The sequence below is a fragment of the Ascaphus truei genome, chromosome 9 (assembly GCF_040206685.1).
Source record: "Ascaphus truei isolate aAscTru1 chromosome 9, aAscTru1.hap1, whole genome shotgun sequence".
Lineage (NCBI taxonomy): Eukaryota > Metazoa > Chordata > Amphibia > Anura > Ascaphidae > Ascaphus > Ascaphus truei.
In genome coordinates, this window is record NC_134491.1 from 29,638,122 (window position 1) to 29,653,888 (window position 15,767).

The following is a 15,767-nucleotide window of genomic DNA, read 5'->3' on the forward strand; positions in this document are numbered from 1 at the left end:
GTATTTTTTCTTACTACAGAACTGATTTATTAAAAAAAACAAACATGCAGGATATTGACTGAACTGCAGCTTTAATCTTCACGTGCCCCCAACTGACCTCTCTCCTTTTCTGTGTGGCTTTGCTACTCATACTTTTTGTGAGCTCAGTGGAGCGCAAACACGTACATACATTATCCTTCTATACCAATTATGGATATAGCGCTTTTCAGAACTTGTGAGGGCACACAAAGCAGATTTACCTTAAATTAAGTTCACAACCCTCCTCTGTAATAGTTAAATGAGTGAATAAGGTCACGGCCTCAACTAAAATTCAAAGTAATAAACACATTAATCCTTAGTGTGCAAGATTAAGTTTAGCTTTAATGGATGCTCAAGATTTTAACTGGCACAAAATAATAATCAATCCACTTACAAAACTACCAGTCCTCCTATTTACCTGGTTTTAAATGTCAGATGCACGAATAGATTTATTAATTAGGATTTATTATAAGGAAGCTACTGAATTTTTTTTACACGCAATCACTATACTTATTACAAACAGCTTCCTCTAACCCAGGGTAACGCGCAAACTGGGGGACGGGATTTTCTAGGGGGGCGCTGTGGTTGCAGAAGCCACTTAAATTAAATGCCGGGGGAGGCGCGATGACTAACTTCACTTACCTGCTCTCAGCCGGCTCTTCTGCGATGCGTCGCCATGACAAAGCATCAAATGACGCCACGGGGTCAAATGGCAACTCGTCGCATGACATTGTGATGTCATATGATGCCGCGGAGTCCGAGAGCAGGTAAGGAGGGGGGCGCAGTCAGGGGGGGGGGGGGAGTGCGAACTGAAAAGTTTGCACACCCCTGCTCTAACCTGTCGGTGTATTTATTTAAAAATGCATCGAGTCGTTCTTCATTTCCAGCACAAGCTATCTGAAGTGACAGAGGAGTAGGGAGCAGGATGTAGGAAGGGGTCCTTTCATCCGACCGTAGATTGATATTTAAAGCAGCAGTTTAAAAAAAAAAAAAAAACAGTGTTGTAACATTTTTTTTTTGTTTGCTATCGATATAACCAAGGGATCCATTGGAGCTGGACTGCGTTATTTTCAGCACTGCTCCCCCTGTACTTATCAGTGTTCTCTCTCCCCTTTGAAGAGTTCAATATGGCTGCCAAATCTCACAAGCTCCACCTGCAATAGGAAGCTGCAGTGTCGGCCATTGCATGGACGACCATTTCAATGCTCTGGGAGAACGCTGGTATCTACACCAGTAAGTATCCCATCAACTGGGGGGTCCTGAAGCTGAAATAAAATTGCAACTCCGCTTCCGGGGTCCCTTTTGTTCCAATGCGGTTCCATTTTTTCCCCCCAGGCTTGATTGCTGCTTTAAAATAGCCTTAAATTTTTTAACAAATTAGATCAGTAAAGGAATTTCCCCGCTCTAAATGTTTTAGATACCTCCAAAATCAGAGCATTTTACTCCAAACTGTCACCATTCCCCCATTAACACATTTTGAAAAACTCTGTATACATAAAACAGACACGTGGCCTTACATCTCAAATGTATAGGGAGGTGATCTGCTCTGGCGCTGAATATACACAGAACTTATCATTTGTATCTCAGTGGGAAGCTGACCTAGGGGAAACATTGAAAGAGGAGGAGTGGGATGAGATATTCGTTGCAGTGGCAAAAAGCTTGATTTGTACTTCGCTGAAGGAGAATGCATACGAGGTGGTATCTCACCCCACTAAAATTATCAAAATTCGTAGCAGGTTACTCCCTATTGTGCCCTAAACAATGTGGAGAACAAGCAGATTTGTTATACATGCTGTGGTCCTGCCCTCGGATTGCACCTATTTGGCGAAAAATACAGAATTGGCTTCAGAGGATATTGGGCCTTGAGATTCCGCAGAATCCCTGGCTGTTCCTATTGAACAGGCCAGCGCAAGACCTTTCCAGGGACAAAAATAAACTTATTGCACACGTTGCAACGAGATGCGAGATCGCAGCATTGTGGAAACAAAAGGATTCTCCGTTACCTAAAATTAGGAATACAAATCTGGTTTTTCTGTCAGATGAAGAAACTCACAAGCCTGGTGAATGATACCGGCACTAAAACCCAAAAAGTGTGGCTACCGTGGTGAGCCCATTCGGATATCCCAGGGGTGAGCATGGCCACAATCTTGCTATGATAGTAATAAGTGCATTCTCGTTTGGCAGAAAGCAGTTAGTGTGTATGAGGATCAGGTAGATTGACAGACACTGGACCGTACGGAGAGATGAAAGAGAGGTAAATAGAGAGTGAATACACAACTTCTACAGCAGTAAGGCTGGAGTGTGGAGTAACCTTCCCAACATCCCTATCCCGCATCCCCAAGTTTTGTTTATGTGTAGTTTATCATATATCTTTTGAACATTATGGATTGTATGGTATGCACGTCATATGTTTTGGAGTGATGGTCATGCTGTAAAAAAAATGGAAATAAAATTTGAGTTGAAAAAAATAAAAAATAAAGTCTTATATGAGTTTGTAAATGCAGAAGTAAGTATATTGCTAGAATGAAACCGGAATTTAGGCAACTACATGCTGATCCCATAAATGATAAAACAAATTGATGATGATTTGCAGTTGGGATGGTTGATGTAACTATAAAAGCCGCAGCTTTAATGTACAGTGCCATGTAGGATAAAAATAAACAAACCTGGTGCTTTTGACAACAGGAATCAGAGAAGCTTTTGATTTAAATGCGCACAGCACGAGTGCTAAAGGAAATCTGCACCTTTAGGGGCCTGATTCAATAAAGTCCAAAAAAGCTGATCGCACCTCAATTCGTCAAAAACTGCCATCCAAGTCAGTATTTGCACTGTACTGAATCAGGCCCTATTGACTACACCAATAGCCCCAAATACAGCTCAACCCCCTTATAACGCTGTGCTTGGGGTCCAAAGAATCACATCGCATTATAAGCAGATCGCGTTAGAAATAATGTATAATTGTATGCAGTGTACAATAAAGTATTTAAGATACCAATAATCGTGTTGTAAAGTATTCATAAATTTGAAAATTGGGAGCCTCGCTTGCATCGCGTTATAAGCGGATTCGCGTTATAACAGGGTTGAGCTGTACCACTCCTCCAATATCTTATTGATGCACTGATACATACTCAGATGTTTCTTGGCATCAGCTAATACGCACAAAACATTTTTGTTTTTAAGTGGAACAGCAGCTTTAAAAACAAGTATAAATGTGCTGCTTTGTCTTATGCCGTAGGTGACAAACCTTACATTCTTTACACTCTGTTCTACATGTCCTCAGCCCAGGAACAAATCATCTTCATTAGTTCTAGTACAGCTGATAAAAAGAGTGATGATGGCCGAGACAAATGGTGTCTCAGAAGAGTATGTTTGTGTGTTAAGAATGCAAGAGTGAAATGTAATAACAGGCAGCAGTTTCATGAACCCGCATGGCACAAGATGGATAGGTCCTGTGAAACCGGTGCGACAACAGAAAGCTAAGATCACAATCTACAGATGCACACAGAAAAATGTAGTCTTGCTCTCCGTTTCCCTATACATTTTACCCTGTCACACAACGGTTTTTGACCGTCTTTATTCTCAGCCATGAGATGTGGAGGCCACTTATCAATTACACTGCTCTTGTTTTACTGCCTTATAAGAGAATCTTAAAAATGTCAATACACAATATTGTACCAGTTTTTTTTATAACTACAGTTAAACAAACGTGAGACATGCACCATTCCATTTTAGAATGGACATTCCCTCTGCCTTTGGACGACCTGGTAATTCCACCATTTACATTGGGGGGGGGGGGGGGGGGAATCAGTTTTACTGAATTGCATTGTAAAACCAACAACGGCTTCATCACAATTTAATTAACATAATCAGAAAATAAAGGCAAGTCGGATTATGTACATACAATACTTAGTACATACACAATCCAACGTATCTACTATGTACCATAGTATACTCCTTCAGCAACAGGTTGTCTTATTGTGCAGATAAAACACCTGAAAGTCAGACACCTTGACAACAGGGAACGATGGCAACTGTTGTGGTGATTACTTGGTCCACACAACACTTTTTTTACAATCCCACAAAATATGTTAGTAATATAGAAAGCATTCATATTTATTTCTCGACAACATAATTTTCTGGTGTACAAACGGATTTTACTCTCAGCTGCTGTTGCATTACTCCTTCCTTTTGATTAAGTTCCAGGGCTTAAATATTTATTTCTATTTGGAGTCGGCTCTTGTTGACGTTTCTCAATGTTTGTACCAATTTCCTACCAAAAACGTTCACTAATTACTGTTTGCAACAGAAATCGTAATACAAATACCAAATCCGCTGGATTATTTTACTTGTTATGGGTGCACTCAACACATTCCTCTCTTGGAAGAGGTAGACTAAACATATAGATGTACCACAGAGAAAGAAGCCTTTAGAGATGAAGAATGTGATTTCACAAACAGTGTCAGCATTGACAAATCACTTTACCTGTGCATTCTACAGGATCCAAAAATGAGAATGTTAACCTGAGGTCAGAAATGCCGAACAGGGTTAGCATTATACAAGAATCATTGTTACATTAAGAATGACTAAATAATGTAATACAAAGATGTATAATAGGAAAGCTAATTCACTGTGATGCCTGACCTTGTTTTTCTTATCCCGTTCTGCTACCTAAAAACAATACAAAATGTTAGTTACCTAGCGACAAACAAAAGCGCAGGTACATTGCAGAACCAACATCCACACTTTGTAATAGTCATGGGGTCCCTGTAGTCAGTGTATATCCATCTATTTGGATGCCAGACCTCAAATGCAATACTACTTTAACAAATAAATATGGAGTTACTAGGTGTATCAGAATGCAATTCAATGTACTTAACATAAGCATTGTTTTTATTTCCCTTGCAGTTGAAGACAAAAAAAAAACCACACACACTTTTAAACTAATACTATATTTTCACATCTAGTGTTTAGATCGGATCTACTTTAATGTTGAGGTTTGTTTTCAATACAGGCAGTCCTCGTTTTACAACGCTTCGCTTTACAACGAATGGCTTATCCAACGCTATGCACTGCAACGCCAAAATGGCTTATCCAACGCTCTTACGGCGCTTTGCAACGTTGTGTATGTGTATGTGTATATAAATATATATATACAGTGTTCGACAAACCTATACATTTGCTCGCCCCGGGCGAGTGGATTTAATATCGTGGCGAGGTCCTATTGGCCCAAGCAGCATACGTTTGGTACTAGGTGGCGAGTAGATTTTTTGGTGATTTGTCAACCACTGTATATATATATACATATATATATACACACACACACACACACACACACACACACACACACACACACACGTTGCAAAGCGTCGTAAGAGCGTATATATATATATAAAATATTATACTATATAATATATTATACTATATAATATATTATTTATTATGTTATATTATATATATATATATATATATATATATATATATATATATATATATATATAATACAGTATATACACTATATAATGCATGTGTGTGCTGCATATCTTATTGCCTGCATAAAATATTTGGTGTATTTTAGTGTTAAAAATGCCTTCAGGAACGGAACCTTTTATTTAAACAGTGTTCCTATGGGAAAACGTGTTTCGCTTTACAACGCCATTTTGAGTAACGCATTGTGTCGGATAACCGAGGACTGCCTGTACCTGTTTCTTTGTTAGAGGTACAATATAAATGTCAAAAATGAAGTGTTACTCATTCAGAGCAAGTCTTACTGCAGCAAATTAAGCCACAATGTATTTGAACAGTTCGCAAAAGCTGTGTGCGTGTCCTCCAACACAGAAGCAGACTCTGACGGCAGATAGGAGCAACTTGGCCCCCCTCATTTTCTCATTTTCCGATTTGTTGAATAAACACAGGTCCTATTTGATCCGTGGCTCTCTGTCACATTTCGGAATGTGTGTATCCCAAGCATCGACTTCCCTTACTGAATTAGTCTCCACCACTTCTGCTGGGATGCTATCCCCCTCCCTTTCTGTGAAGTACAGTACTTTCTCCTATTCCACCATCCAGTTTCCGAGCATGACCTCTTGTTTTACGCTTCTCTCCTGTACCTTGTTGGTCTAAAAACCACTTCTATAGTAGGCATTTGAGAACAAGTGTATAGGGGTGGAAACCCCAATCAGCCAGTGCTACAGAGCTTTTTGTTAACCCACTGATAGAAAATAAAGAATGTCTTTCTGCTTTTGAACCGGATCACATGATGTTATAAATGCATGCTTGAGGCTGTAGGCATTAACCCCTAGATGGCACGCGGTCTAGCAAGAATATAGAGAGATGTATGGGGGAAGTCCTAAAACCCCCCCAGACCTCTCTTGTCTCCCTGAACAATATAAAACCTGTGTGCCTGGGGCAGCTCTCATATGGCAGCGGTGTACTCACATATGTCCATGGAAAACCGGCTCTGTGTGCTCCTTTGCTGATGTAGACAATGTAGAAAGCACCTGTACCGATGAGGAGAGGTAGATCAGCGGGCACTACGGTGCAGGAAGAAAAATGCTGAGGCTGGACTGTGCATGCTTCCCCTCCTCTTTTTATCCATGTCTCAATAAAGGATTTCGTATACAGCACAGTCCAGCCTCAGCATTTTTCTTCCTGCACCGTAGTGCCCGCTGATCTACCTCTCCTCATCGGTACAGGTGCTTTCTATAGTAGGCATTTTGCTGGACTTCCTTATGCGTTATTCTCCCCCTTTCCAGCAGGTGACTAAGAATCCATGTCAATGTGAGAAATGCTAGAAGGGGCCCATGCAGGACAGGAAGTTTCCAGTCACCTGGTTGCCTTTGGAGACCAGAAATGTATCCCTGGTGAGTAGGGAAAGCACTTCCCCTTACCCTGGCTCTACTGTACTCTCTATCAGCAGGGGCTGCTGTGCTGCACTTCCTCTCCTTCTGATGGCTGGGAGAGAGAGGGGAAATTGAGCCTAAACTTCCAGATGTGTGTGCTCTTCTTTACCAGCGAGTGTGCATGAGCTGTGTAGGGCAGCAGTGCCCAACAGATGTGTGAAGGATAGTAGGGTATCGATGGGTGGGTGAAAAGTGGATTTTTTTCGGGGGGGCTAGTGCAGTTAAATGTGAAATGTAAAGCCCTTGCCCCATGTAGAACCAAAATTGTACATACAGCTGTAGCACATGTTATAAACGTTATGACCAAGATTCACTGCGTCTGTATCAGTTTATTATGTACAGATGTAACAGACTTCATTGTTCCTGCTGATAAAACAGCAAATGGTGTTATAGTGCAGACTAATATCCCACCATAGTGCATCTACAAACCATATGATGCAGGAGTTCGTGATAACGCAGCAGGAGCAATAACCCTTGCTAAACTTCTTTATTGTGTGTATTATTTTTCCCAGCCTCGAGTGACAAATACCTCAATGGAATTTCCCTTTTTGGTATCAGAATTATTACATTAAAAGTATCTTCCCTCTCCCATCCCTCTTTAGAGCCCCAGAAATATTACTTGCTTTGCTTCTTGAACCATGAAAGTGTTACAAATGAATTCTTAGCTTTCACGTTCCTAAGAGCTGATGTTTAATCTTTTGCTGTGATCCATGTTTCCAGTAAAGAGCAAATTTCAAGTACAAAGAAAAGGCAGTCTCCTTTTTCAATGGAAGCTAACCAGTATTTTTTTTTCGTTGAAAGGAGGACTGCATTACATGTGACATCATTCAGTTTCCCAGTGAAGACTGCTCTTGACAGCGATAACAGAAGGAGAAAAGCAGATAAGGTACCCTATCAATTATCTCTTCCTCTCAGCTAGGAGCAGATCTCTCTGAAGTGGCGAGTGTCAGCACCTCATTGCCCAATTACTATAACAAACGATCATGCTTTGTTAGTACATCACAGACCCTGGAAGTACAATTTCTCTCATAAATCGTACTCGCAACAAATTAAAATACAGACCAGCAATTAATTTACTGTGAAATAATCATAGTGCTATATAAAGCAATACCAGGTTTGAGAACACTGTTTTATTTTCTTAGAGAATACAGAGGTACAAAAAATAATAATATTGGTCCAATCTAAATTATAGCTGCTATAAGCACCATCTGCCCTAACCTTAACTGCCCCCCAGTAAAGAAATCCATATTGTTGCAGAGGGAGCTCATCTGTTACTGATCTCGTTTAAGTTCATGCAGAATAGTCATAGTAACATGACACAGTTATGGATTTTAGAACTACAGTACACTGATCTAATAGCAGTGATATATTTAATAAGTTACAACTAGGTGACGGAGACGCTAATAAGTCTAACGGGGCTATAGTACTGTATGTACAAGGAATTTTTCACCTACATTCATTAGCAGCATACAGATGTAACTTTATGGTTCTTGGTACGGCTAACCCTTTTTTATCCTTTGTATGCTGTGCGTCATGTTCATACATATGAATGCATTACCCCTCTGATGGCGGAGGGGCCACGGCACCAATAAGCCACTGCCTCTCGCTAGCTGATGAAAGAAGGGGAGGTGGTCATGGCACACAGGCTGAACTTGATTCAGTCAGGGGACTTCTTAGGCCCATATAACCACAGACATAGCAGCCCATGTTCAAGTAGCCCATTGTAAGTAGCAAGCCAAGTGGAGTTTAAAAGGGAGAATCACTTACCCCAACAAATGCTCAAAGAACTAGATTGGTCATCACTAGAGTCTAGGCGCAAAGTTCACCTTTCCTGTCTCACCCTCAAATACTTTCTGGGCAAGCTACCCAGCTACCTGAACAAGCTCCTCACCCCTACCACATGCAGTACCTATCACCTGAGATCAGACTCCAAAAGACTATTCATGGTCCCAAGACTCAACAAAGTATCCGGACGTTCCTCCTTCTCCTTCCGTGCACCCCAAAACTGGAACAACCTACCAGAGACTCTCATATCCACCACCAGCTTAAGTTCTTTCAAATCTAAGGCTGTCTCACACTTTAATCTGGTCTGTAACTGTTTCATACGCTCATAATATATATTTTCTTTAACTGTGCACACAATGTCTTGTATATAATGTATACCCTGTCATTTATGTAACTGCATTTGTAACCATGTATTATTTTGTTTTACTCTGTGCCCAGGACATACTTGAAAACGAGAGGTAACTCTCAATGTATTACTTCCTGGTAAAATATTTTTATAAATAAATAAAAAAAAGATATCATCATCATCTCTTCTCAGGTAAATCCCATATTTGAATCCTGTCACAATCACCCCTTGATGTGTCTCAATTAAATTCAGCTTTTACACTTGGGCTAAGTCCATGCTGCCGCAGACTGCGCGGAGCACGATCAGATTGCTTTAAGACATTGATCGAGCCCATAGACTGCATAGGTGGCAGCAGGAAGGGGCGCGCGTTGCATGAGAAATCAGTTTAAATTGATTTCTTGGCGTGACAGGCAGGTCACATGAGCGGTTCACCCAATGAGGGCGAACCAGCTCCATGACGCCCTTAGACATGCCCCAGACTGCACATCTAGCATGGACAAAAAAACGCACCGCTTCACGCGGGTGATGTCACAAAGGCGCAGCCTCCGTGACGGCAAAGGCACTATGGACCTGCCCTTAGGCAGGACAACACCGGTATGAAAAAACATCTGTTTTAATGTGCCTCACGTGCTAATTAAGCAAGCTGGGCTGAACTTAATTCAGTCAGGTGACTTCTTAGGCCCATATAACCACAGACATAGCAGCCCTTGCTGTCTGCAGCCCATGTTCAAGTAGCCCATTGTAAGTAGCAAGCAAAGTGGAGTTTAAAAAGGAGGTCAAAAGGAGTGAACAAGTGGACAACACCTACTGGTCCTGATTCCTGAATTTGATCTACACTGGAAAGGAGGATATTATCTATCCCAGTCTGCAAATCTCAGCACTTTTACTGTTGCAGTGATGCCGACTTTACTATTTATATTTGCAATGGCGTCACTGCTTTTGAAATGATGCACTTCTATCTACCAGCCTCATTATGTCTGTAACTCTAATCATATATCTCCATCTCTCCTCTCTTCGCCACTTCTCAGTTCACATGAACTCCTTTCTTACCTGCGCCCTTTGACAATCCACAGCTATACCCCATGCACTAAAACACCCTCCCCCCACAAATCATCTTCACACATTCTCTTTCTATCCATGCTTCTCCTCCTTGATTCTGGGAATATCTCTCCCAATCCTGGTCCCTGCCTTATTCCTGCATGCTCTCGTCCTCACCTGCCAAATGCAACTTCTACTCCTTCTGGTGTCAACCTCTCCAACCTCATACCCATCCCCTGCTACCCTTCCTCCTATCTCCCTTTCTCCTGTGCCCTTTAGAACGCTCGCTCCCTCTCTAACAAGTTCCTCTCTGTGCATGACTTTTCTCTCTCACTCGCTGCTCCTATTTGCTATAACTGAGACCTGGCTCACTCAGTCTGACTGCTCTGGAAGCTGCCCTCTCTTATGGTGGCCTTTCTTTCTCACCCACTCCGCTCCCTGATGGCAGGGGTGGAGGCGTGGGGCTCCTACTCTCTCCCTCTGCTGTTATCGTACCCTTCCTATTCCTCCCTCTCTTGCTTTTCCCTCCATTGTCCAGATCTTCTCTCCTCTCCCTGTCCACGTGGCGGTCATCTATTGCCCATCTACCTCTACTCACCCCCCTTCTGCCTTTCTCTCACTTAGAATCCCGGCTCTCTATCTTTCTCTCCTCAGACTCCCCTGTTCTTCTCCTTGGTGACTTCATCCGCCACATTGATGACCCCTCTCTCCATTGGGCTTCCCGCTTTCTCACTCTAACCTCTTATTTTGGCCTTCAACAGTGGACTGCAGCCAGCACCCACAAGGATGGCCACTACCTAGACCTGGTTTTCACTAAAAACTCTCTGACCATCACCTCATCTTCTCTCTCTCCATCTCGTTTCTGCAGAAACCTGCGCTCAACCTACCAACCTTTGATTACACTTGACACTCCTCACTCTCCTCTCTCAGTTATGCTCCAGACCCCGACAACCTGGTCAGGAACTACAACTCTGCCCTATCCTCCTCTCTTGATCTACATGCCCCGCTTTCTCTCTGCCATCATCGCCCTTCTAACCCCAGAACCTGGCTAAATTCCCACACGCACATACGTGTTCCTCCACTTGTTCCTCTGAACGCCTCTGGAGGAAATCTTAGGCCGCATTCACACTGGGGACTTCGCGTCTCTGTCTGCTGGGTGATGTTTCATCATCCCCCACAGACACAAGGCGACATCCAGGAAGGAAACAAGTGCCGAATCATTCAGCAAACTACACAAAGGACGAGTGTTCTTAAAATCAGGTTCCACATATTTTTCTGGGATCCCATTTGGTATGTTTATAAAATAACTAAGAAGTAGAAAAATGAAATATTTATCTCATATGAATTTTAAATTGTTTTGTGCATCCTTTGGAACATATCGATAATTATTTTCAATAAACATAACTTTCTATGCAAACGAGTGTGCGTAACGTCAATGATAAGAAAGTTTGCATCTGGCACATTGGCTCATAAGACATTTCCATTTTAGATATATACGGGAAAACTTAAAACCAAAACTCCAATGAAAAGTTTGTGCTCAAGGCCAGATGTGGGTTCTGTCTATCAATGTTTACATTACATTGATTGGCTGCTGAAATTGACGTCACGCTGCTGCAGCCAGAAATCAGTGTTTCAAAGGTGATCCGCTACTGCAGCAGCGTCGACGCCGTACTTTGCAGCCAATGGTAGTTTCAATACTGAACACTACCATTGGCCGACAGGAATATGTGATGAACGGGCGCGCACAGGGCTTTACACTCTCGCAGACTTCCTTCACTACAAATGTATGCTATCCTGTTTCAACTCTGTCTTCTCTCAGGCTAAACAAACCTACTTTTCTTCACTAATTAACCCACACAAGTCTAACCCACGCCAACTCTTCTCCGTCTTTGACTCTCTACTCAGTTAACCCTCAGCTGTCTCTTCTTTCTCCATCTCACCTCAGGACTTTGCGGACTATTTTAAGGAAAAGGTGGAATCCATATGTCAGAACATCCCCTCTGTTTCCTCCTCCCATCCTACACTGCTTCCCAACTCTCCTCCTGCCTTCTTTGAATCTTTTTCCACTGTCTCAGAGGAGGATGCGTCACTGCTGATCTCCTCTTCTCCCTCTACCACTTGCCCTCTTGACCCAATTCCCTCCCATCTCCTAAAACCTCTTGCTCCTACTATAATCCCTATGCTTACACACATTTTTAACTCCTCCCTCTACTCTGGTACATTTCCATCCTCCTTCAAACATGCAACAGTTATGCCATTACTCAAAAACAGCAAGCTTGACCCTACCCTTCTTTTTAACTATCGATCTGTATCCCTCCTGCCTTTTGCCTCTAAACTCCTTGAACGTCTTGTATTCCCTCGCATGCTCCATTTTCTCAACACCTATTCTCTCCTAGACCCTCTACAATCTTGTTTCCACACTGCTTCCTCGACTGAAGCAGCCCCCACTAAAATAACTAATGACCTCCATTCCGCCAAAGACAGAGGTCATTACTCTGCTCATAGTACTCGACCTCTCTGCAGCATTTGACACCATGGACCACTCTCTTCTCCTTCACATTCTCAATACTCTTGGTATTCGTAACAAAGCTCTATTCTGGATCTCCTCTTACTTCTCCCATCATACTTTCAGTGTCTCTTCTGCTAACACCTCCTCCATCGATGTCTATGTGGGGGTACCCCAGGGCTTTGTCCTGGGACCTCTTCTCTCTGTACACCTTTCTCTGGGTGACCTAATCAAATCTCTTGGGTTTAAATATCCCCTATATGCTGACGACACACATTTACTTTTCAACACCTGACCTTACACCTGCTGTACAGACCAAAGTTTCTGAATGTGTCTCAGCAATATCATCCTGGATGGCAATACGCCGACTTAAACTTAACATGGCAAAAAACAGAGCTCCTCATACTTCCTCCCAAACCTGGCCCCACTACCTCCATTCACATTACTGTTGGAAGTACTATCATTCACCCAGTAGCCCAAGCACACTGCTTAGGGGTAACACTCGATTCCTCTCACATTCAAAACGTATCTAAAACCGGACGCTTTGTCCTCCGCAATATTACAAAGATATGCCCTTTCCTCTGTTGCTCGACTGTTAAAACTCTGACTCAGGTCCTCATTCTCTCCCGTCTCAATTACTGCAACCTCCTGCCTCTCACCTGTCTCCCCTACAATCTGTCCTAAACGCTGTTGCCAGAATCACTCTACCCTTTCCTAAATCTGTCTCAGTGTCTTCCCTGCTGAAATCACTCTCCTGGCTTCCTATCAAATCCCGCATCTCGCACTTAATTCTCCTCACTTTTAAACTTTACACTCGTCTGCTGCTTCTTACATCTCAGCGCTAATTTCTCGCTATGCACCCTCCCGACTGTTGCGTTCTGTTCAATTATGTCTTCTCTTTACCCCTTGTCTGTCTAAAGCCCTCTCCCACCTTAAACCTTTCTCACTGACTGCCCCACACCTCTGGAATGCCATTCCCCTCAATACCCGAGTAGCACCCCCTCTATCCACCTTTAAGACCCACCTGCTTAAAGAAGCATATGAGTAACTTCGTGGCTAATACTATACACATGATATATAAACCTTGGCCCCCTGCAGACGCACTTACCAGAACGCCCTCCTACTGTCTCTGTACGTTCTTCCTACCTACCACTGTCTTCCTCAGGAAACCGGGGTTATCTTGTGAAATGCGTTGAAGACGTGACTTTTTGAGCCTCAGTAGGACGACCACGTGGGTTTCCCAAGATTCCCAATATCTGGTGTTTTCGGACCAACATCATGCCCGCCGTCTGTGCTGCTGTTTTCTCTGACTTGGGCCACTGCACTAATACTTATATGTAAGTGCGGATATTTATTTTACTTGTTTTTTACATAAACTGATTTTTATACATACATTTTCTCTGTGTACCATCTCGTCTGTGTGAGGAATGCCCCACATCATGAGAAGGGAGCATTGCCCCGCTACCATCATATGAGAGGGTCATGCTTCCACTGACCATCTACACGGCATCCAGAGAGGACTGAGTCAGGCTGACGGAGATTCCTCCGCTAAAGATACCTTTCAGTGTCTTATGTCCTTACTGGGCCATGCGAGTTGTGACATTGCCCACTTATAAAGATACCAATCTACATACCAACTTGGATTATATGCAACCCTGCACTGTAAAACATTGTTAGAAAAGCACACATCAGTGTATACCCTTGGGTAATAAGTATAAAAGAAATAAGTCAAAACCAATGTGGCTAAATAAACAGGCAGAGGAGGAAATGGGGGGGGAGGGGACAGAGGCAGGCGTTTAGATTCTTAAAGTCAGAAGGGACAGAGGCCTCATATCATAATTATAAGGAATGTAACAAAAATTGCAAAAAGGGCAATCACATTAGCAAAAATGGATAATGAAAAAATAATTGCAATAGAAAGCAAGATCAACCCTAAAAAGTTCTTTAAGTACCTTAATAACAAAAAAAATGAGAAAAGAAAATATGCTCCTGTGAGATGGGCAGGCTGATTATTGGAGATAAGGAAAAAGCAGAGGTATTAAAATAATTCTTTGCCTCTGTGTTTACTAGGGAAGAATCAATTTCAATAGTAGTGCCGCAGGAGGAAGCCACAACCTCCATATTAATGAACAATTGGTTAACTGAGGAAGGTCCTAGGCAGCATGAAAAAATGCAAGTATATAAGGCACCTGGCCCCAATGGTATACATCCAAGAGTTCTCAAGGAGTTAAGTTCAGTAATAGCCAAACCATTACATTTAATATTCAAGGACTCCATTTCCACAGGCTCAGTACCACAAGATTGGCATAAAGCAGATGTGGTGCCTATATTTAAAAAGGGAGCTAGATCACAACCGGGAAATTACAGACCTGTAAGCCTGACTTCTATAGTGGGGAAACTACTTGAAGGTTTAATACGGGATAATATTCAGGAATACCTAATGGAAAACAAAATTATTAGTAATAGCATGGCTTTATGAAGGATAGATCATGCCAAACTAACCTTATTTGTTTCTTTGAGCAGGTAAGTAGCAATTTAGACCAGGGTAATGCAGTTGATGTGGTCTACTTAGATTTTGCAAAGGCTGTTGATACGGTTTCACACAAGAGGTTGGTGTACAAAATAAAGCAAATGGACTCAGTAATAATATATGCACCTGGATTGAAAACTGGTTGAAGGATAAACAACAGAGGGTTGTCATAAATGGAACTTTTTCAGGTTGGGCTAATGTCGTGAGTGGAGTACCTCAGGGATCGGTACTGGGACCCCTGCTTTTTAACTTGTTCATTAATGACCTTGAGGTTGGCAACGAAAGCAAAGTCTCCATCTTTGCTTATGATACTATATTGTGTAAGGTAGTAGAATCAGAGCAGGATGTAATTTCTCTCCAGAAGGACTTGGAGAGACTGGAAACTTGGGCAGGTAAATGGCAGATGAGATTTAATACAGATAGATGTAAGGTTATGCATTTGGGAAGCAAGAATAAACAGGCGACATACACATTAAATGGGAATAAATTGGGAGAATCCTTGATGGAGAAGGATTTAGGAGTGCTTGTAGGCAGCAGGCTTAGCAATAGTGCCCAAAGCCATGCAGTAGCTGCAAAGGCAAACAAGATCTTATCTTGCATTAAATGGGCAATGGATGGAAGGGAAGTAAACATAATTATGCCCCT

General features: G+C 42.2%; 1 protein-coding gene across 3 annotated transcripts in view; it reads right to left on the bottom strand.

The window, feature by feature from the left end:
* Positions 1-15,767, bottom strand: part of COX16 (cytochrome c oxidase assembly factor COX16) — a 55,774-nt gene that overhangs the window by 4,252 nt on the left and 35,755 nt on the right. Inside the window, exon 4 of one of the 3 annotated variants that reach the window (XM_075614201.1) lies at positions 4,555-4,686. The exons of the other annotated variants lie outside the window; for them this stretch is intronic. Coding sequence (XP_075470316.1) covers positions 4,570-4,686 — 117 coding nt within the window. The 3' untranslated portion in view covers positions 4,555-4,569. Of the gene's footprint in view, positions 1-4,554; positions 4,687-15,767 lie in introns of those variants that run through there. 3 annotated transcript variants of the gene reach the window in all.